General features: G+C 41.3%; 1 protein-coding gene across 3 annotated transcripts in view; it reads left to right on the top strand.

Annotated features, from left to right (window-relative positions):
* Nucleotides 1–22,665, top strand: part of PRRC2C (proline rich coiled-coil 2C) — a 76,533-nt gene that overhangs the window by 30,395 nt on the left and 23,473 nt on the right. For all 3 annotated transcript variants that reach the window (XM_063344935.1, XM_063344934.1, XM_063344936.1), the window contains exons 8-22: nt 700–833; nt 916–1,003; nt 1,289–1,430; nt 2,455–2,526; nt 3,294–3,927; nt 4,746–4,915; nt 5,544–5,790; nt 7,834–8,047; nt 8,859–11,222; nt 12,371–12,579; nt 13,176–13,330; nt 13,786–14,116; nt 14,600–14,685; nt 15,666–15,854; nt 18,625–18,876. In XM_063344935.1, the coding sequence (XP_063201005.1) occupies nt 700–833; nt 916–1,003; nt 1,289–1,430; nt 2,455–2,526; nt 3,294–3,927; nt 4,746–4,915; nt 5,544–5,790; nt 7,834–8,047; nt 8,859–11,222; nt 12,371–12,579; nt 13,176–13,330; nt 13,786–14,116; nt 14,600–14,685; nt 15,666–15,854; nt 18,625–18,876 (5,287 nt within the window). The remainder of the gene's footprint in view (nt 1–699; nt 834–915; nt 1,004–1,288; nt 1,431–2,454; nt 2,527–3,293; nt 3,928–4,745; nt 4,916–5,543; nt 5,791–7,833; nt 8,048–8,858; nt 11,223–12,370; nt 12,580–13,175; nt 13,331–13,785; nt 14,117–14,599; nt 14,686–15,665; nt 15,855–18,624; nt 18,877–22,665) is intronic.

Below are 22,665 nucleotides of genomic sequence, written 5' to 3'. Positions count from 1 at the left end.
CTTTGAAACTTCAACCAGTATTTTGCCTGTAAAAGGACTCTTCCATTGTTGTAGTGAAAGTAGTTAATTCCTGGTTCTCAACTCTACTTGCTGTCCAATTAAAGTAGAACTGTAATGCCTCATAAAATTAGTTTTCCTCCTTCCTGTGCATTTCTCCATAGTTGAGGGCAGCTGTGCACACGCATGAGGAAATAGAGGACTCTATAGGCAGTAGGGTGCAAACTTTGACAGGTGATCTGTCATTGGGATCAGGAAGAGGAGAGACAGGCTGAGAGGAATGTCTGGGAGAACTGAATATAGGAGTATGGAGAAGGTGCAGAACGTTTGACAGTGGGAAAGCATGAAAAGTATTAAGAAATATCTCCGAGGTGGATAAATTAGTGATAAGGATGCTGGATCTATGCAGTGTGTTGTTTGAAAGCTACAAGCCGTGTGGTTTACTACTGTCAATGGACATTTGGCTTGTTTGTGAAGCGTGCAAGCCAGGCTATAGAATCTAATCTTCCGTAAAGAAACATCTGGTGGTGTATCAGCAATTATTTGAACGACAGTAGTTGTACATGTGGATGATAGTTCATATTTATACTGTATTTGAGAGAACAGGACCGTATACTTCAAATAATTGTCATACAAGTTGACCTTTTATCTAGTCATGTTGCTGGATAAATAGTGATGGTGACCTTTGTTTCTCTTTTTTAGAGGACCAAGGGGAAGAGGACCACCTTCATGGTGTTCAGAACCTATTGAGCGCCCATCCATTCTTAGTGCTAGTGAACTTAAAGAACTTGATAAATTTGATAATCTAGATGCTGAGGCTGATGAAGGCTGGGCAGGTAAGAACATCAGATTAATGGTTTCTGTTGTTTGTACATTGAATCTTCTGAAAGATTAATTGAATATTTGCTTATGTGTCAGGTGCTCAGAGTGAAGTGGATTACACGGAGCAGTTGAATTTCAGTGATGATGATGAGCAAGGAAGTAGTCAAAAAGAGAAGGAAAGTGGGTGAGTTGGTGTTGCCAGTTGGGTGTAAATGCCACTTAACAAGCTTAGCGTTTGGGAAGGTTGAATGAAACGAGTGCAAGTATTCATTCCATTAACATTTATTCCAGCAATTTAACACTGTATTAAATTGCATAACTACCTGCAGACTCTAGTCAGATGGGTATGTAATAGAAATGATCCTTGCTGTGAGGAAATGTCACTCTTGATAAGAAACATTGAGGATGGAAGACAAATGGCTAAATACCTGTGTGGAGTACACCTTCTGTTTTTCTTCTTTGTACAAAGTGATGAACAAACACCATCAAAAGATTCCCAGAGTCCTGATGGCCAGAAGGAAGCAGAAGAACAGACAAGTGCTAAGTCTGCCACCACGGTTTCCACAGCAGCAGCCAAAGGATCTTACGGCAAAAGCTCTCAACTTGATCAGGTCTGTGTGTTCTTCTCTTTAGCTCTTCTGGCAACAGCCTTGTGAGGAGATGTCCCACTCAGGTGTCTTTCCAAATTGTCAGGTCAATTAAGGTTATGAACATGAGTGAAAGCATTAGCTACTGCTTATCTGAGCTGTGGTAACCGATCGGGTGCTGCTTAGTCAACCTAGCTGCTTCTGGTCACGAAATAAAAATAGCATGACTTTATCTGGTGTGTTTTAATCCACAGTTGTGAGGGAGTGAGAACTCTTGTGTCAGATACTGTGACTCAACTGACAAGTTTTAACTCGATACTCTTGCCTGTCCATCCCTGTAACAGTGAATGAAGTGGTTCTGGAGTCCGTCATGTTTTACAGTGGCACAGAGTAAATAGTGCCCAGTTGGCCCACGCATTTTTCCTGGGTGTGGGGATTTTTTTTTTATGGTGGTGTGACCAATTTTCTTCAGTGCGACTTAACAGTAATGTGTCAGCTCACTTCTGATGTCTCAGGCAAATGAATTTTATACAGACCACATAGAATTCATCAGCTCAGCCATTTTGGTTTTCGGTTTATTCTCCAGTAGAGGAAGATTGGCACACACTTCAGCTTATGCCTGCTTCAGCTCTATGTTGCCGCTCCCCCAACTCCCAGAAAGAGCTACTGTTGACTTTATCTGAAAATTTCCCAGAAGTGTTTTCTCTTGACACCAGTAATAATGAAGATCTGAGATTTTTAATTGTTTTTACTTGCACTTTATATGTAAAGATCATGTTATCTTTCAGGGTTTGATGCTACATTGAATCTAAGGCAAAACAGTGCAGTAGCATGAACACTGAAATTTGGATCTGTGAATGTTTAATAAATTTATCTGTCATTACATGAAGTGGAAACATTCTTGCCATTGTTTTGTATGCAAATTTGTATCGTATGCAGATAGTTCACTAGGTGTGGTATCTTAATGCAGTAGAAAACAGTAAAGCTAAAATTTGTCAGCTTGACTGTTGTTAGGAGCTTAACCCTGGTACTGTGTCTGATTCAATAGGATCGGGGTCCACAGCCTTCTATACATGAAAGAGGTGGTCCAGCTCTTCATCCCAAATCTATTTTGCCACCGGTAAGAAAGATTAGTATTGTCCTTATTTCCTTGAGTTGAATTCTTTAATGCTGTGGTGGAGGGATTTAGACTAAGAGAAGTAAAAATATGCTTCACATATGGATAAGTCTTTTTTTTTTTTTTGACAAGTAAAATGATCTTAGTGCCTGGGGCCAGTAAGAATGGGACCCCAACACAGCTGTGCTGCTAATTGTGTAAAGCAGACCCATCTTGTAAGTGGTGTATGAAATGCATGAGAACTTTAAGAGCTTTGTTATCCGGACCCGTTTGGGAACTAGAGAGGACAGGGGTGCAGGAGCAGTGCTGGAGGGGGCTGGCTGCTGAGGCAGATGGGGAGATGAAGTGTGTACATAGGAGCTTCTGAACAATTTTCAACAATCCTTATTAAAGTCTCTCTTATCCTGAGCTACCTTGAATTGTTCTGGCTCCTTGGGAGACTTTTGTCTGAGATCTGCCCTGAGTCTTTGTGGGTTAGGGCAGCCTGCAACCAAATCTAAAAGATGTTTGTCATCTTTGTTGTCACTTTGCCTTCATGATGGGGAGGAGGAGTGACATGAACCCAACTGAGTCTTTACCTCTCCTTTCTGAGCTCAGGTTGTGTGAGTCTGAACTGGAGCAGGAAGGTGGGGGCTTGTTTTTTCTTCAAAATCTTGCTTTTTAAAGGTGCCATGCACATACATGTGTTGACAAATAGTTAAATGTAATATTACAGCTAGCTTTTTATATAATACATGCTCAAGTTGACTTAACTGATTTTAATATTGCAGCACCCTCCTCCTCCTGATCGCCAGTTAGGACCTGGAAGGCAGGGTCCCTTTCCCCCTAAACCAGTACCAGATGAAGATGAAATTTGGAAACAGAGGAGAAGACAGCAGTCAGAGATATCAGCTGCAGTTGAGCGAGCCCGTAAGCGTCGAGAAGAGGAAGAAAGAAGAATGGAAGAACAGCGAAAAGCAGCTTGTGCCGAAAAGCTAAAACGGTTAAATGAAAAATTCGGCTGTGTGACAAAACCCTCCCGGGAAGACCCTCTGAAAGAGCGTGAGAGGGAAAGGGAGAGAGAGAGGGAGAGGGAAAGGGAGAGAGAAAGGGAGCGGGAGAGGGAAAAGGAGAGGGAGCGGGAGAGGGAGCGAGAAAGAGAAAAAGAGAAGGAGAGGGAGAAAGAAAAGGAAAAAGAGAGGGAAAGGGAGAAGGAAAAAGAAGAAAAAGAAAAACTTGAGAAGGCAAAAGAGCAAGAAAGGGAGAAAGAGAAAGAAAAAGAGATGGAAAAAGAAGAGAAGGAGATTGAGAAAGAGAAGGAAGAGGAGAAACCAGCACATGAGGTTCCTGAGCCTGTAGAACCTGTGGCAACACCTGTAGTAGAAAAACAAGAAACAGAAACCAGGAATAACAAGGAAGAAAAAGGTAATTTTGCACATAAGTAGGAGTTGTGTGTCTTAAAGCTGAGCCACAGAGCCTAGTTGTAATCTATGAGGCTAATTTGCATACCTCATTAACCTAGTGCATCTAGCACATTTATTTTCCTAACACATTACAGCTGCTAACTGTCCTTTGAGCTAGACCTGTTTGCCCAACCCATCAAAATGTTCAAGTAAAAATTGGGCTTTGTGATTCAGGCGGGACTCTGAAGAATCTGTAAAGAAAAGCAGGCTTTCTTTTCTTGCTAAAGGAGGATCAGCAACTCATGTTGCTAAAAAGCAACATAAATTATTTCAGCTATTTGGTTCTTTCAGCAAGCCTAGAGAAGTAGACACAAAGAGCGCACATTTAAACTTGGTTCGTTTGTTGTAGTGCAACTCGAATGCCACAAGAGAACTGTTAGACTGTACTCAATAAAGTTATGTTATCCTTTTGATGGATAAAAGCAATTGTAAAACCAAACCTTCATTCACTAAAACAGTTAATTCAAATGTAATATGGTAGCATTGATACAGCACTTATTAAATCACTTAATAGTTAACAACCTAAATGCCAGTGTTGATTACCCAGTGTATTTGAGTTTAAAAGGGACACTGAGAGATGTATTAACAACAATTGTTTTATTTTGAGGGGTTGTTCTTCACTTTTCTTGTCTTTATTGGTTATGGAAATGAAGACTGTGAGGGTAGAGAAGGCAGACTGTTTACATTTTAGAACATCCTTTATCTGACATTCTGGTGAAACTGTCATAGTTTTAAGATTCACTCTTGTCTCCCGCATGTGTGTTTGTTTTTTTTTTTCAGAAGATCAAGCACTCTTTACCCGACAAGATAGTGGTCGGAATGAGAAAGAGATTTCACAGGTCACTCATGAGAGTGAGCCAGATTCAGGATCTCAGCCTCGTCCTGCTGTTTCCTCGGGCTATTCTAAACAGTTCCAGAAATCATTACCACCAAGATTTCAGAGGCAGCAGGTAATTAACCAGTTCATTAAAAGACAGAAGTTCATTAAAAGAATTATGTCTTCTGTGTTATTCTGAAGAGGAACATGACCAAGAAGTTTCAAAAAGCTTAAGTTGTTGCTTTCTAGCTTCTATAACATCTATGGTATTGTCAGGAGTTGCTCTGCATGAAATAATACTTGTCACTTGCAAAGTATATAAGTGAGCAGAAGGCAAGAGAGGCTTTTAAAACTGTCCGGTTTTGCATCAGTTGCTGAAGTAGAACATTGCCCTGTGGTGGTTAGCTGTGGAACGCGGGATTTGATGATCCTTGTTTCTGCAGCTTTTCCTTAAAGGATGTGACATTGACAAATGTAATTTGGACTTGGGTCCTGTGGTCTGAAGAGCACTTTGCATTAATGACATGCACGAAGTATAGTTTGTTCATCGTCTCAGCTGAATAGCAGCAAAACTAGCTATTCTAAATTGTCCAGTCGGTTTTTCCCCCGTTCTCCTAGTTCATCCTGATGCACGTTTGGAATAAATTTTCAGAATGCTTAGCATCCAGATAACCGTACTTGTTGTTTCCAAGGGTTATTTGAATTCTACTCAAGTCTTCATCTTAATAAAAAGTCTTGTAATATTGTTTTCTGTTACGCAGGAGCAAATGAAACAGCAGCAGTGGCAGCAACAGCAGCAAGGTGTCCTTCCACAGTCTGCTCCCTCACAGCCTTCTAGTGGCCCTGTCCCGCCTCCCCAGCATAGGCCCCTTTACCAGCCCATGCAGCCACATCCTCAGCATTTAGCTTCGATGGGCTTTGATCCACGGTGGCTTATGATGCAGTCTTACATGGACCCACGAATGATGTCAGGAAGACCTGCAATGGATATGCCTCCTATTCATCCAGGTAAAATCTGGCAGCACTTTTTGACTGTTGAACTTTCTTGGGTTTGAAATAGAAGTCTTTCCCTAACCGCATACAGCAAATGAGTGGGTTTTTTTAAAAAAGAAAACTACGTTATTTTGTTGTTTGAGACAAAACAGATTTTAGTAATACTGAGAAAATTATAGTTATGTGCGAAAGCATAGTTTTGACTATGTAAGTAAAGTAAAAAAACTTGACTAAAGTAAAATTGCAGTTTTCTCCTGTATTGCAGGCATGTTAGTGATAGTGACAGTTAAGGGATGTACTCAGAATGTCAGCATAAGCCTTACTTTGGTACAGATATTAAAGCTGACATAGGTTATGTTGAAGTGAGAACACCACTCTATTTACCATTTGTGTTTCATTACATGTTAGCACTTGATACTACATTCCTTATTATTAAAAAAAAACAACCATAAAATTTTGCTTATTATGTATTAGCTCCTCTAGAGTCTTACTAAATTTGTGTTTTCAGATTCTTGGCACTAAAAAGTCCTTTTTAATTTGTGGAATGGCCATCTGACTTGCAGTTAGGAAAGCTATCGTGCATAAATAATACAAGTCTGGCATGTAATGTAATGGAGATACTTATCCAGCCAATGAGCAAGGTAATGGATATCCTGAATGATTGCAAGGAATGAACAGAGGAAATGGCAGGCTAAGAAAAGATGGTGAAAACTAGAATTTCTTTAAAATCTTGCCAAAAAAAGAAGACCCAGTGTCCTTAATAAATTACAAAAAAAAACCTACAAACCACCTGTGTGTACGCTTATCTTGCCTTTTGCCATTTAGATCATAGAATGGTTTGGGTTGGAAGGGACCTTAAAGATCATCTAGTTCCAACCCCCCTGCCCTGGGCAGGGACACCTCCCACCAGACCAGGCTGCTCAAAGCCCCATCCAGCCTGACCTTGAACACCTCCAGGGATGGGGCAGCCACAGCTTCTCTGGGCAACCTGTTCCAGTGCCTCACCACCCTCACAGGAAAGAATTTCTTCCTAATATCTAATCTAAATCTCCCCTCTTTCAGTTTAAAACCATTACCCCTCATCCTATCGCTCCACTCCCTGATCCAGAGTCCCTCCCCATCTTTCCTGTAGGCCCCCTTTTAAGTATTGAAAGACTGCTGTAAGATCTCCCCAGAGCCTTCTCTCCTCCAGGCTGAACAATCCCAACACTCTCAGCCTGTCCTCACAGCAGAGGTGCTCCAGCCCTCTGATCATCTTTGTGGCCCTCTGCTGGACCAACAGGTCCATGTCCTTCTTGTGCTGGGGGCCCCAGGGCGGAGCAGAGGCGCAGAATCCCCTTCCTCAACCTGCTGGCTGCTCTACTGGGGATGCAGCCCAGGATGCTATTGGCTTTCTAGGCTGCAAGCGCACATTGCTGGCTCATGTTGAGCTTCTCATCAACCAACACCCCCGTGTCCTTCTCCTCAGGGCTCCTCTCAATCCATTTTCTGCCCAGCCTGTATTTGTGCTTGGGATTGACTGCCGTGACCCAGTTGCAGGACCTTGCAGTTGGCCTTGTTGATTTTCCTGAGGTTCGTGTGGGCCTACCTCTCAAACCTGTCCAGGTCCCTCTGGATGGCATCCGTTCCCTCTAGCATGTCGACCGCACCATACAGCTTGGTGTCATCAGCAGACTTGCTGAGGGTGCACTCAATCCCACTGTCCATGATGCTGACAAAGATGTTAAACAGCACCAGTCCCAGTACTGACTGTACATCAGAAACTTCATCCACAAGTTTACAGGTCTAATGACTTGGTTTGTCCCATTATAGTGAAAGCAGATGGCTTTTCTTTTTGTTGGTACATAGAGCACTAGTGGTGAATATGATTTAGTCATTCTGAGATCAGCTGTCAGTGAACAGACACTTGGTTTCAACAATGGACAGTACAGAGGAAAGCAGACAGGACAAGAGAGAATAGCATTCCTCAGTACCTCCTGATATGCTTTGTTTGTCTTGAGGTAGATTTCTTTGCTAACATTAAACTGGTTTCAATTGTTGAACTTAAATCTGTCACAGGAATTATGCCTCCCAAACCACTGATAAGAAGAGACCAGATGGAGGGATCAGCAGCTAGTTCAGATTCATTTGAACATATAGCTCGCTCAGCAAGAGAGCACACTGTTCCGTTGTCGGAGCCCCGCATGATGTGGGGGTCAGACCCGTACCCCCATGCAGAACCTCAGCAATCTAGTTCTCCTCCCAAAGTGTTAGAAGAGCCTGACGATTTGAGGTAAGCCTGAGTTATTTACTCTTGTGTGTCACTTCTCTGAGCCATACATACTTACACGCTTGCCAGTGTAACTTACGTTGCAAAATGCAATTTAAACTGAGTTATAGCTGCTCTTCACACAAAGCTTTAAAAGGAGTTGTGGCTGGCAGATGTTGTGTGTACTTGGTGCTGTTGTAGAAAACAAAAGACATGCCTTCTCTGTAGTGGGGTGTAGAAGGACAATTTACCCCTTATTTAGGATCCTTAACCTATTTTGGTGAATGGTGATTGCCATACTATTTTGAATTTTCACTTTTGTAGAACACTCCTGCAGTGTTTTCCTGTTCTCCGTTTGCTCTCCATCCTCCGCATATCAGAGAATTTCTGTCTGATGTATATTAGTTTCAAAAGTGGTGTGTTAAGTACAAGGAGCGTAAAACAAAAACAAGACAGTCATTTTTAATCTTTGGTGCGTGATGAATGGTCAGGAAGGCTTCCTCTACATCTTGAAGTACCCAAAAATTCTTTTTGCTGTACTGCTGTCTGGTAATACTTGTGATTCTAGGCTGCTAACTTGCAGGCTCCATTTAAAATTGCATGTATAATCATTAACAAAAATAGATTCCTAAAGCTAATCATACATTGAACTCTTAATCGGGATAGAATAAAATTGACCTCTACAACTAGCAGCCACTATGAAAATTAATACCTGTTATTTCCTTGAGCTGACATTAATCCTTCATAGAAATGGAAAATAATTTGATTTAAGTTAATATTTATGAGTAAACTTTTTTTTCCCCTACCCTAACATTCTTAATTGCTTGCTGCTTAGGTCTGAGGCACACTTGGAGCAAGAACGAGTTGCTGTCCCTGCTGCTGCTTATCCTGTAGAACACAACCAGTTGGACTCTCATCCAAAGACAGACTTTTTCAGAGAATCAGGAGAGGTAGAGGTACAAAAATTCCCAAGCAGGCCTTTGGAAGATGTACAACCTCTCCAAACTGACACACCTAACACGGCAGTTAATTTTGAAGGAGTGAATGAGAAAGTTACCCGTAGCTCCCCGGAAGAATTGGTGCCTGCGGGGGAAAGTCATCCTTCGCTAAAGAGGAGCATTTCCCATGGTTCAAGTCACTCTCTAAAATCAGAAGACCAGAGGAACGAGACAGCAGCAAATATCCCTAAATTAAATAACAGGCCTGTTGAGACAAAGGAGACAATTGAGAGACTTGAGATTAAGCCAAAAAAAGAAATTTTGATCAATAATAGAGTGTCAGAAGGACCAAAACCTGAAAAAACTTTCAAACCGAAGTCTGAAACAAGATGGGGTCCTAGGCCAGGTTATGGCAGGAGAGATGAAGGCAGTGATAGACCAGTGAGAAGATCAGGTCCTATTAAAAAGCCTGTGCTTAGGGATATGAAGGAAGAGCGTGAACAGAGAGAAGAGCGTGAGCAGAGGAAAGAGAAAGAAGGAGAAAAGACATCTAGTGAAAAACCTAGCAAGTCTGAAAAAAGTGACAAAAAGGAAGCACCTCAAGTGCCACTGCCTCAGGCTGAGCCAGAGACACCTGCCTCCAGCGGCGCTCCTCTGGCTAAGAAGATAACCCAGGATGCTGCTCCGACACCAGCAAGCCAGGAGAGCAGTCAAACCGAGACTGCAGCTAAAGCTCCGGTTCAGCCACCGACACCTCCTGTCCAGCAGCAGCTACCGGCTGCCCAGCCTGCTGCTCCACAGCTTCCCCCTGCAGTACAGCAGCAGCCACCTGCTCAACCGGCAGCACAACTGCAGCCACACGTTCAGCAGCCAGCTACTGCAGTGAAGGAGGAAAAGCAGGCTGAGAAGGCTGTTAGCAAGGAGGTGGTAGAGAAACCACGCTTAGAAACCAGACCAGTGAAAAGAGAGCCTGGCTTACCACCTAGGACATACTGGAAAGAGGCTAGGGATAGGGACTGGTTCCCAGATCAGGGATACAGAGGCAGAGGTCGTGGGGAGTATTATTCGAGAGGTCGTAGCTACAGGGGTTCTTACGGAGGACGTGGTCGGGGCAGTAGAGGCCATAATAGAGATTACCCACACTACAGAGATCCTAAGCCTAGATCAGACCATGTGCCTTCGGGGCCTGTTAGGCAAAGAGAAGAGAGCGAAACTCGTAGTGAGAGTTCTGACTTTGAAGTAATCCCAAAACGACGCCGACAGCATGGTTCAGAGACGGATTCTGACAGTGAAGTTCATGAAAGTGCAAGTGATACGCTTCTTTCAGACAAAGACAGCCTAATCAAAGGCAAGCACCCAAAAAGAGAAGAGAGAACTGATGGCAAGAAGCCTCCAAAGCCTCTGTCGTTCAAACCTGAAAACAATATCAGAGTAGACAACAGATCCCTAGAAAAAACCTACATAAGAGATGATGAGAACAAACCCAAACCAGGATTTCTTCCTAAAGGAGAGCCTTCTAGACGAGGCAGAGGGGGAATGTATAGACGTGGTGGCAGGGAACCTGGTGGGCGTCCTCCACGTCCATCCACAATAAGGAGACCAGCCTACAGAGACAATCAGTGGAATCCTAGGCAAACAGAGATCATTAAACCAGAAGACGGGGAGCCTCCAAGAAGAAATGAACACTATGGTCCTATACCAGTTGATAAAAGACCTCCAAAATTTGAGAGAAAGTTTGATCCAAATAGAGAGAGGCCCCGAAGACAAAGGCCTGCTCGGCCTCCAAGGCAAGATAAGCCACCACGCTTTAGGCGCCTAAAAGAGAGAGAGGCCGCATCAAAGATAAACGAGGCGGTAACCAGCTCATCGACAAGTGCCACAGTTAGTAATGCAGTTAATGAGCCCTCCAACACTGCTCTGGATGTGTCGGGAAGTAAGACACCAGACTTGTCTAACCAGAATTCTTCAGACCAGGCGAATGAAGAGTGGGAAACAGCCTCGGAAAGCAGCGACTTCAATGAGAGGCGGGAGAGGGATGAGAAGAAAACAGCAGATGTAGCAGCACAGGTGGCTGCAAAGGCAGGAGAAAACGCTGGAGCTCCAAAAAGGGAAATAGCCAAGAGAAGTTTCTCTAGTCAGCGGCCTGGAATAGACCGTCAAAATCGACGTGGCAACAATGGGCCAGCTAAACCGGGGAGGAACTTCTCAGGGCCTAGGAGTGAAAGGCGGAGTGGTCCTCCACCCAGAAGTGGAAAAAGAGGGTGAGTACCTGCTTCTGCTAGAAGGCATACATGATCATGGTCTTCTGTTGTGGTCCAAAATCATAAGTAGTTATTTTAGATTTGTGGAATGGTAGAAAAGAGTAAAACAAGCACATGCACCTGCAGCTGTGTACTTTCTTTTTTTTTCTGTTTCTATACAGACAGTTGGACCATGGAGCTAAGAGCAGAGTGTTCTTGTATGCACAGTATGTGTTTTAAGATTTCGATGCAAGCTGAAAGGTTAATGCGAGCGGTTTTGCAGTTCATACGTACATACCTGCATTGCATTTTAGATCAATCACCTAACATAGACAAGCATGTTGAGAAATGCTTGCCGTTGAGACTGAACTTTTTTTCTCTATATGCTAAATTTGATTGAAACTTGATAATTATTGAATGTTACTATTTGCTCACTGTTTCGTAGCCACAGTGCACAGTAGTCTGTTAAGTGGGAGGTGGGACAAGACATTTCTTCATTGAATGCCTACTCTGTACTCTAGGCCTCTTGTGCTTGTAGGTTGCTGTATTCTAAGTTAAGGTTTTGCCTCAGCTTAAAAGCTTGTGATCAGTGCTTTAAGCTCAGAGTTAAAACTATTAAGAATTCCTGTGGTTAGTCACTTAAAGGTGACGTTGAAGCAAAAATTAGGTATTCCAGGTTCCACAGCAAAGTCAGAATGCTGCAGATCTGATTCTTATGGCTTCAGGTAGCTTTTGGCAAGTGAGCCTATAGAGCAAGTATATTGTACGTTGTTTATATTTGCTCACACTGCATACTGTAAGCTTCTGGTTTGGTTGGTTTGGTTTTTTTCATGGAAGACTTGACTGGCTGAAGTATGCTGAACTGCATACTTGTTGAGTTTTGGTACCTCTAACTACATAGACCAAGCCAGAGGTGACCTTAAAATTATGGTGGTTTTGCATTTTTTTTCTGTGATTGCTTTTGGCAGCAGGGCATTTGATATCTCCCCAGAACAGCTTTTGCTGTTAAGCTTCTTCTCATTGAGGACCTGGAAGTAAAAGTCTGGAACCTACTAAGAAGTTGTACAGTAGATACTTACACCCTATAATGGGATCTGCGTTAAACTGTTAGCTCCTTCATGAGCGTTCTGTGGCTGGTTATTAATTTTCTCAAATTTTTTCTAATATAGGCCATTTGAAGAGCAGACAACGACTGTGCCTGGTGTTGATCCCACCAACAGCAACTCTTTACATCAGGAGGACGGAGGTGTTACTGCTGCAGGACAAAAGAGCGCCAAGGATGCAAGTGGCAAAAAGAGAGAAGAACCTAAGGCTGGTCCAAAGAAGCCGAAGGAAAAAGTGGATGCCTTGTCTCAATTTGATCTTAATAATTACGCAAGTATGTATTGATAATATGCTAACAAGAATTTGTAATCCCGCTAGCTTTGCTGCATGTAGAGCTAGATGTTTGAAAACTTAGAAAAGAGGAAAGGTGATTTTTTTTTTTAAAACACCATAATTATTGTGTACTTGAGTATTGCTACCTTTGTCATATCTAATTAACAATGTGTATGCTTCTAAAAGGTGGCAAATCTCATTGTATGTTTTTCTGTATAGATAAAAACAATTTTGTTCTATGATCTAATCTTAACTCATTCTTACCATTTTCCACCATGCTGTAATAATTTGCTTAACCTTCATAAGCAAAGGCAGTGGATATCACTGATAAGCTTACAGCCGATATCCGGGAAGGCTGTTCATTATTCATTATTGGAGAGCCTGGTACAGGCATCTCCAGTTTTTCAGTTCTTAAAGATTAATTCTTTGTCTTCAAGCTCAGCAAGGACGCACTTGTCAAGCAGAAGCTTATCTTTAATCAGAGCCACCATCTGTGTCTGTGGGAAAATAACTTCCACTCTAAAGCAGATCTTGGCTTGGTGCGTTCCATCTGAAGCTGTTAAAAGAGCAGCATTTATACCTTTCCTTTTTCTATAGGTGTTGTGATCATTGATGATCACCCTGAAGTGACAGTAGTTGAAGACTCCCAATCTAACTTGAATGATGATGGTTTCACAGAAGTGGTGTCTAAGAAGCAACAAAAACGCTTGCAAGATGAAGAGCGCCGAAAGAAGGAGGAACAAACAGTGCAGGTACAAGACCAGCATTTATAGTGGGAAAGCTCCTTGCAGTACTGGGAATGTTGTAAAGTGTGCAGAATCTTCCTTCCAAATAAGCTATATTTTCACCTTATAACTAGACAGTTGCATTAATATGAAATTTTTCAGAATTAGTAAATTAAATTACTTTTCACTTAATCATCCTATGATTCTGCACTTCTTGACTGGGCACTGTCAGGCAGGTGGAACTGGCAAACTGAAAACACCATTTTTCATACAGTGATAAAGACTTATACTATTGCTTGTATATCAGTTGATTCCAAGAGAAAAATGGATGAGAAATCATTGTTCCTGTGGTTGAATACCTCTAAAAAAATAAACTTCTTTAAGATGGGGTTAATCAGTTTGTGGCTTTGCTGCTACACAATGTATAATTGGTGTCCATACAGACTATCAGCTGTAAGAATAAAATTGGCTTCTGCTTACAGGTTTGGACCAAAAAAGGATCAAGCGAAAAAGGCCGAGGTCAGAATTCCAAGCTCCCACCCAGATTTGCCAAAAAGCAGCAGCAACAGGCAGCAGCCGCAGCTGCGCAGCAGGCACAAGCTCAGGCACAGCCTCCTTGTACAGCACAGACCCCAGCTCAGCCACAGGCTCCTGTTCAGACGCAAAACCAGGCTGCAGGAGGGACAGCCAGCCCAGAATACGCGGTGTCAGGCAAAGTTCTGCAAAACACCCAGGCTCACAATGGCCTGGGAACTGAATTATGGGAAAACAAGGTGCCTCCTACAGCAGTTCTAAATGACATCTCCAAAAAATGTAAGTGGTGGCTTTTGGACTTGGGGTGGGGGGTACCCGTTGTACTTAGAGATTGCCGATTGCCAGCTCTCTGATGTCTCATTTCTACCTGCAAGTATAGTTTTCCCAGGGAATAGAGGGCAGCATTTCAAATTGCAGCATTGTAACCTATGAATACCTCTGAAAAGAGATATTTGCAGTATGATATTACTCAGTATTTTATTTTGTTGTCATAGTGTTCATTCGCTATGAATGAGCAGCTGTCACTCCCTTCAAGAATCTGTTTTGTCGGGCTTTGTCATGCTTCCAAACAGGATGATTGCCCCACTTGAAAGCAGCTAAATAGGTAGCATATTGTTAACTGCTGAATAGGTTAACAATTTCTTAACCAAAGCTTATTTAATCAAGACATCTAAAATTTAATTACCAATCAATTGATAAGTTTAATGAAATGTATTTAGCAACACTGGGGGGGGGGTTTAACTCTGTTTTCTTAATTGTCAGTGGGACCCATTAGCCCACCTCAGCCACCTTCGGTCAGTGCTTGGAACAAGCCTTTGACATCTTTTGGTTCAGCTACATCTCCAGAGGTAAGAATGAAGGGAAGAAGAGTAACTGTATGTGAAACTTAACCAAATTTTATCTCATTGGGATTGTGTACAGATTATCCATTTATTCATGTGTGCACATACTTAAACTAGTATAAGTAGAATTCCGTGAAGTCAAGGGGCAGTACAGAAACAGAGGATTACAGGCTAGTGCTTTTAGGATTACAGTGTGGGAAAACCGTTCTCTCTAAAAACTCAGCCATTCACAGATTCTATTGATAGCTATTATTCAATGCATTTTTTAAGTAAAAATATTGCATCGTTTGCATGTGAACACTTGTGTACAGTTCAGTAATGTAGAGAGAAGCAGGATGTCTCCAAGGAACCAAATGTTTTTTGTGTCCCTTAAATCAGAGATACAAAAAGCAGTAGATGCTTTCTAACTATATTAGCTCTGCTTATCCCGTGGGATTTGCATAGCCCTAAATTTTGTTTGTAGTCCTGCGGCTTTGTTTTCTCGGGCTTTTTTGGTCTTGACTTTATTGTTTTAAACTCTAAGACTGTGACATAACTCTTAGGAGATCATTTTAACTGCATAAGGAGATCTGGAAATCTTTTTTTAATTTCTTATTGTTCCTCTTGAATTGAACGTTAATTTTCGAACTTTCAGGAGAATGTTGTGAACCTGAGTCTGGACATTTTGATACTGTGCTTGTCCCTTTGCCCCTTCTCTACCAGTTTGGCATCTTGATCTTGTTTACATATTTCTTCAGTGCTTTGTTTTATTCTTGCTCTTGAGCTGTATAAACAGCAGGAACTGGAGGAGGAAGAAGTATACATTCACATATTGTTTACTCTTGCAAATCTGTTGCAGTCACAAATAATACTTTTGCTGGCAGAAAGTAAATGTACGCTTTCAGTGGTTTTCAGCTAAGCATAGTCTGTGCTCTTTTTCTGAACCGGTGGCATTGTACTGATCTAGAAATCTTTTTAAATGCATTAAATATTTACCCTTTAACTAGGGGACAAAGCCTGGGCAAGAAGGTGGAGTCGATCTTGGTATAGAAACTATTCAGTTTGGAGCCCCAGCTTCCAGTGGCAGTGACAATGAAGTTGGCCCTGTACTTTCTGAGAAGTCCACTGACAAGCTACCAGAACCAAAAGAGCAAAGACAGAAACAGCCTCGGGCTGGACCCATCAAAGCACAAAAGGTAAAAGGTCATATCTTCAGTACAAACTTTTAAACTTAAAGTAGTTCAGCCAAAAGGAGGTGACAGATAATAGATTGGAATACTCATTCAGTTAGGACTAGAGCTATAAAAACTGCATTACCCTTTTATATTTCCTAAAATAATCAAGCTGGTTCTTGGAGAGAAGATGAGGAATTCGGTTCAAGAAGCAAGTGTAAGTAAATAGCATCCTAGCTCAGCAGAGTTTGTCCGTTGGTGCTGTGTTTGGAACGAGGGATGTGGCAGGGGTGGGATTATGGATTTGTGATAGCTTTTTTGGATGTGGTAGTGTTTTGTTTCCTGGTTTGGGGTTTTTCCTTGAGCTTACTTCACTCAGGCTTTGAGAGCTGTTTTGAAGCAGGCGTTCTGTTTCTGCCCTGGCTATATCTCCAGTTTCAGCAGTTCTTCCTGCCACCACCATGCCTCCCTTGCCCCCCCTCTAAATGATGCATGGTCCTCTGCTTAGTTTTGTAGCCAGATTACCAAGATGAGTAATACATCAAGCTGTAGGAAGAGAGTTTTGAGGAAAGGGAGGAATGTTAAAGCCACTGATTTGAAGTCTCAAATTCAAATGCACAGATGTCTGCATAATTAATTTTTTTGCAACTAATCTAGGAAGACTGGATAGGTAATCAAACTTACCTAATTTTTTAAAAAAAATGAGATAGCGCTTGCCCATCAGAGATTCAGGGGCTCCATTCAATCATCACCTTCTTTTATTTCCATGTTACCACTCATACGAAGTAGTGCCTTCTCCATCTGTCATTTAGATTACACTTAGTAATCTTTCACATTAAGGAAACGTACTTTCCTGTTATTTCTACCTACAATGCATACTTATCTGTGCATCGCTAGGACTCAGCACCAGCTTCTTACTCCCAGAAAGAGATTCTTATGGTAGATACACTTAGCTGGTTACTTACAGAATCAGCTGTTTCAGTCCCTCTCTGATGTCTGAGATTTGGCAGCACCCCTGCCATAATTAAAGTCCTTTTGTCCTTCTGGGAGAGCAGGTGTTTCTTTGTGTTGGTTGTGTTTGGGGTTGTTTTTTCAAAAAAAAAAAAAAAAAAAGCTGAAATCTGAAAGTGCAGTCACTTGTAGAATGAATTTAACTTCTGCTACATGAGGCACTCAGTGGGTATGCTGCAATTCATGGTTTTAGTGCAAAATATAAAACTCGTACAAGCAGAGAAATATGCACTAATCAATGCTGGTGAATTGTAGTAAGAGGACATTCAAAAGCCATGTCTCAGATATACTAGTAGCATGCCTAAAACTACCCCCATGAAATCACCGAATTCCAAAGTTAAATAAGTATATGTACGGAGAGTGTACTTTATACTGTGTAGAAAGTTCCTTTTTTTTCTGCTTGGTTTTAGTTATCAAGACTCCTGTAGATTTTGTTGAAATACAACTGTGTGACTAAATGGTAAATTCGTTGGAGATTAATATTTTTATGCGCTCTTCTGAATGAGAGGGCTGTAATCCTTTAAGTGTCTTGATGACAAAAAAAACTTTAACAAACAAACAATTCCTGCACACCCACCCACGCCCATGGTGATATTGTGTGTTATGAAGCCTGAATACAAACTTGTGTTCAGGATTGGAGGTTAGTATTGTTGAACTAATATGGGCAATGTAAGAGGACCATACCTGAAACAAAGCAATTTACCTTTCCAAGTGTGACCTTAAAGTGTCTGGAGGAATTTCTGCCTCTGTAAACTGTTGGAGAAAGAAAGATTTGGGGTGAGGTGGCGCTGATGTTCCTGACTGCTGCATTGCAGAGCTCAGGCATCTGCTTCTACTGTTGTTTTCTTCCTTCCCTCTGAAAACCAGTCTCTGCTGGCCTCCCAGGGGTACCAAATACCTTTGGGAAACCACCCTCCCCAAAGCCCAAAGGCATTGTATTATAAAGAGTCTTCCATCTACTCCTGAAACAGCTGGTTTGTATTTATAGAGACAATACCAGCAGCTTCTGTCTTTCCACTATCAAAGCTTAAGGAATAGGATTTTAAGGACTGCCTTTAAGGAATTTTTGTGCTGCTCTGTAGTGAAATGGGCCGAGTAGTCTGAGCCAGAAAGGATGCAGCTATTTAAACAGCAGGGCATTCAGGTTCCCTGCGGCCCTTTATTCTGCTTTAATTCAGCTGCACAAAAAGGAACTACTGAATTGCAGCAGTTATTCCGGTCATGGTGTCTGCAATATAAGGCAACACTTGCGCATAAGGCAACACTTGCGCATAGGTGTTTTGTTTTTTCTGGATGTGCCCTTACTGCTCAATTCCTAGGAAAAAAATGCGGGCAACATCCATACATCGAGATATCTTCAGGTGAAGGTAGAGGCTTCCGTCCTCGTTTCCTGGGGCCCTGTAAAATCCTGATTCTCTGAAAATTAAAATAACCTGTATGTATATGAAGTCTTGTGACTTCTATACTTGTTTATGCTTTTCTTGTAAGGAGAGTCAAGCTGGCTTTCTTCTGTAGGTTTTAACTAGATTTTATTTTAGTTGAACTCCACCACTTCACTTAAAACATGTATCACTTGAAAACAATGGTTTAGATTCCTACTGTTCAAAATGAATGCATTTCTTGTACATACCGCTAACTTAGTCTCAAATGATTTATCTGTTAGAAAATTCTTATGCTTCAGGAAAGCTATGTTAGACTTAAAGTTATTTTAAGCATGTTAGGATATTCTTGTGGGATAGGACGTGGGGGGGAAGACATAACTGACAAGTTAACACTAACTTAGCTTCCAGACCTGAGTCCGGTAGAAAACAAAGAGTATAAACCTGGTCCTATTGGGAAAGAGCGTTCTTTAAAGAACAGGAAGGTGAAGGATGCCCAACAGGGAGAGCCTGAGGGACAGGAGAAGCCATCTCCCACCTCTGTCAGAAGTCCAGAACCTGTCACTACAAAGGAAACCAAAGCAGCAAGTGAACTGAGCACGGAAATAGGAACCATGATAGCTGTGTCTGCTCCTGAGTTTGGAACAAACACAAAGGTAAGAAAAATATTGGACAAATTACTGAGCACTATATGTAAAATATGATTACAATGATGTAATTGACACTTGGTTGCCTGCTGGTGGTAGTTACCTGGACAGCAGAGCCCACTGAATAGCAGATATGAAACATACCGGTACTGTTTGAATTAAAACAGATCTCCAGAAGTGGTATGGAGACGTGCTGTTTGTCATACCCCTGTACAGAGATCAGCTTGGAAGGTTTTAAACTTTTTTGCTGCCTTATGAATGTAAAAACTCTGTCCTGAGCCTTGCTGTGGAGAGTGGCGCTGGAGCCTGGTATAGGCAGATTCTGTAAAATCAGATATATGTGATAGATGCAAGATGAGTGCTTGACTTCCAGCAGACAACTGGAGTGAAGTAGTATACGTGATCGTTGGTTGGGTGCATGGGTGACCTGAAGCTGTGAATTAAGTGCTGTTCTGTGAAAAAAGAGATCTCTCAACTAGGAGTATGCTAAAGGTTCCTTTAGTTTACCTAAAGGGTTTATGTGTCAGCTTCTGTTGGCTTGGATATTGTCAATGTAACCCCTGCAGAACTCGTTCAGGTTGTTGAGGACTCATCATAGTTGTCTGTGTGGAACTCCACTGACTTCTCTATAACTGCTCAACAGTGAGATGGTGCCTTGCTGTCAAAATTCATTGTTCTTAGCCATGGTGCGTTGATAGCACTGGCTGGAAAACATCCCAGATGTGCTCTCCTTTTTTGCCTAAGAACCTGTGTGAGGACTGCCATCACTGCAGCAGCATTTTGTCTTGAGCAAGAGCTGTGGTTATCTCTCAAATGTGAAGAAACTGTGCAGTTTGAGTAACTACTTGTTAATTGTTACACTTGCTTTGGTAAAGGAAAAATGCTTCTTGTATGTTTGTAAAGCAGTTTGGTGAGTTTAGACTCAGGTTTGTTGCATGCTGTCTCAATCTTCCTTTTCCTGGTCTTAAGCAAAAATTTTCTGATGCCACTTCGGAAAGCTGATCCTTTGCAAAAGTTACATTCATAGTTGAAGAATCTGAAATGCAGATCACTCGCAATTTATCTTTGTCACCTGCAGAGGGATGGCGGGGAGGGGGGAATGACACAAGAGAACTTTGGCTGTTTTTTGCCAAGGTGTCATGGAAGCGGAAGATGTTAACTCAAAGAAGTGTTGTTATAGAGCAAGTGTTGAGGATATTTGTGTCTGACGTGGTAGCTGCAAACTTGATTTTTGAGTGGAATGGCAAATATGTAAGAAAATTCAGTGCTGAGATTTCTCAGCCTTCCTGGCAGTTTCCATCTTGTAAGTAGGTGTGAACAGTTTATGTTGATACCAAAACCAGATAAAGTGCCCTTCTGGTATGCAGAATCAGAAGTGTAGAGCCATAAACACCAGCTTGCTCAAGTATTTGGTAAGAAGGCTGTTTGTATGTTTGTCATGTGCTTTCTTAATGTCTTTCAAGCTTCTGTGACCAAAGCTCAAGGTAAGAGAAGGAGATGCTTCTTCTAAGCCACATACAGAATAGGAAATGTATCTTTGTTGATTTCTTCAGGCTAACTCTATATATAGAGTAGCTCTACTAAAATCAGCATAACTTCCTCTCTACAATTCTAATTTTAAAGTATGAGATCTTCAAAAGGGAAGTCTGGATTTTGTGCCTTTCTGGCCTTAGTTAAACATGGATTGCCAAGGTTCTTTCAACTACCACAGTATTAAAGCGCCAAGCTTCTGTCTTCTGGAGGGAAGATCAGAGTGAAAGGACGCTTTCCACTTTGCTGGATATGAAAATTGCCAAAAATTTCCTCATTAAGTGGTTGCTAATAGAAGCGTTAAATAATACGCTGTAATATTCGTTATCTCTACAGTTCCAGGTTTGCTTTTCAGTTCCTTTGTCACAAGTAGTTCCCAGGGCATCAGTAAGTTTGTTTTTTTTTCTAGGAAAGGGGTGGTCAGATTTCATATTTAATTCTACAGAAGTTGAACCAACAACCTGCAGATTTACTGGATAAGATAAGCATCATCTAGATTTTGCAGTAATAAAGCAGTTTTGCTAGTTTTTAAAGTAGCTTTTAAAATGGGTTCAAATACTGCTCCAGCCCTTGGAGTTCCTCTACTGATTTGTATTGCAACTGCTTTCTCTTGTCTTCGTACTCTTTCCATTGCTCATTAATGAGGGAAGAAGTGATGACATCTTCAATCTGTTGTTTCTATGTCAAATGTTGAAGTTTTTTGTTTTGGTTTTTTTTTTTAGCAAACATAAACAATTTCTCTTTTGATACTCTTTAATGTCCTTCTTGGAGATGACTGCTCAGCTTCCAGGAAAGCACACTTTCTTTAGTGGATTTGGTGATATAAATATCTGTAAAAGTCAAGACAGCTGTCCTCCTTCAGAAGCAGAAGCTTTGTAAGACTACTCCATCCATCCCAAACCAAACATCTTAATAAGAGCACGTGCATTTAATCATACAGGACTATTTTACCTTAAACTGTGTAAATACAAATCAGCTCATTCTGGTGAGATGCTTAAGTTTAGAACAAAAGCTCTGAAGCAACTGCAGCTCTTGGATTTTGCAGTATTTTTGGAGTAAAGGCAATCTCATGTGTAAGTCTCTGAATCAGGTAAAACACCTTACCCTTTGCCTTTCCCCACCCTGCCATCTCTAAAGTTTTGAAGCTTTCAAATCACAGGAATGATCAATACCTGGTTATGGGCATGGCAATTAAATATTTGCACAGGTAGTTGGTAACAGCTGTGTCTTACGGAGGTGATGTCTAAAAGGACGCAGACTGTACTTGAGAATAAATTCTGAGTATCTTACAAGCTCTCTGGTTTGCCTGATTAACGTAAATCAGGAACAAATCAAATATCTAATTAATTCCATATAGTACCCTGATCCTTTATAGCAAGGTCAGCTCTGGGGTCTGCCTTGTCCCTTTGTTCATGAAATCACTTCAGGTTTTGCGATCTCTTCTATTTGAGCAAAGTCAGTAGTTAACAAAATGTTTGCCTGTTCTTTTTCTTCAGGTACAAATAACTTGTAGATAACTCTGAAAAAGCCTGTACAGCTTTTTGCTCTTGCTATTATTACTGTTATTAGTTTATAATAAAGTAATCAGTTGATTTCTTCAGTAAAACAGTTGTACAGAAGAGTCACTTGTAATTCAGAATTGAATTACAAAAGTTTATGGTGATAAGCCGTATCTAACAGATTCCTAGACTTTTAATGTACCAGTAAATAAAGGATGGTGGTTAACTTAGATCTTACGGAGTGGTGTTCCTATGGCTGAAGCATTGTCTTATGTGCATGTTCAGCATGTAACTTGTCTTCGTAGGATGGTTCAGCGTTGCACGTATGCTTGTAAGGGCACCAGAGTTGATACAGTGGTTTGTTTTTAATTCTAGTGAAAAAGCATTTTTGTGGTGTAAGTTTCCAAAGTTCTAAAGCTACCAATAGTCTTGATCTAATTTCTTTTTTAAGCAATTTTAGTGCTGAGACCCTGTAAAATTTGCATCCAAACCTTGAAGGAATTTTAATGATGTTATATCAAAAACTTCCTCTTTCTTATGCAGTAAAGCATTTTAAAAAAACAAGAAGCCAATTAATTACTTCTTTAGAAGGACCTTGTGATTAAAGCAGCCTTATGTGCTTGCCTTGCTCTACCCAAATTAAGGTTGTTGGAATCTAATATAAATGTGCAACTTGCAGTTTGGTAGTTCGGATTGTGGGAAACATCATCTAACTTGTATTTCATGAGTTTAACAAGTAAAGGAAATAATTGAATGGAGAAAATAGTTC

This window comes from Chroicocephalus ridibundus, chromosome 8 (genome assembly GCF_963924245.1).
Source record: "Chroicocephalus ridibundus chromosome 8, bChrRid1.1, whole genome shotgun sequence".
NCBI lineage: Eukaryota > Metazoa > Chordata > Aves > Charadriiformes > Laridae > Chroicocephalus > Chroicocephalus ridibundus.
Note: the sequence above shows the minus strand (reverse complement) of the source record. Positions and strands in the feature narration are given on the sequence as shown.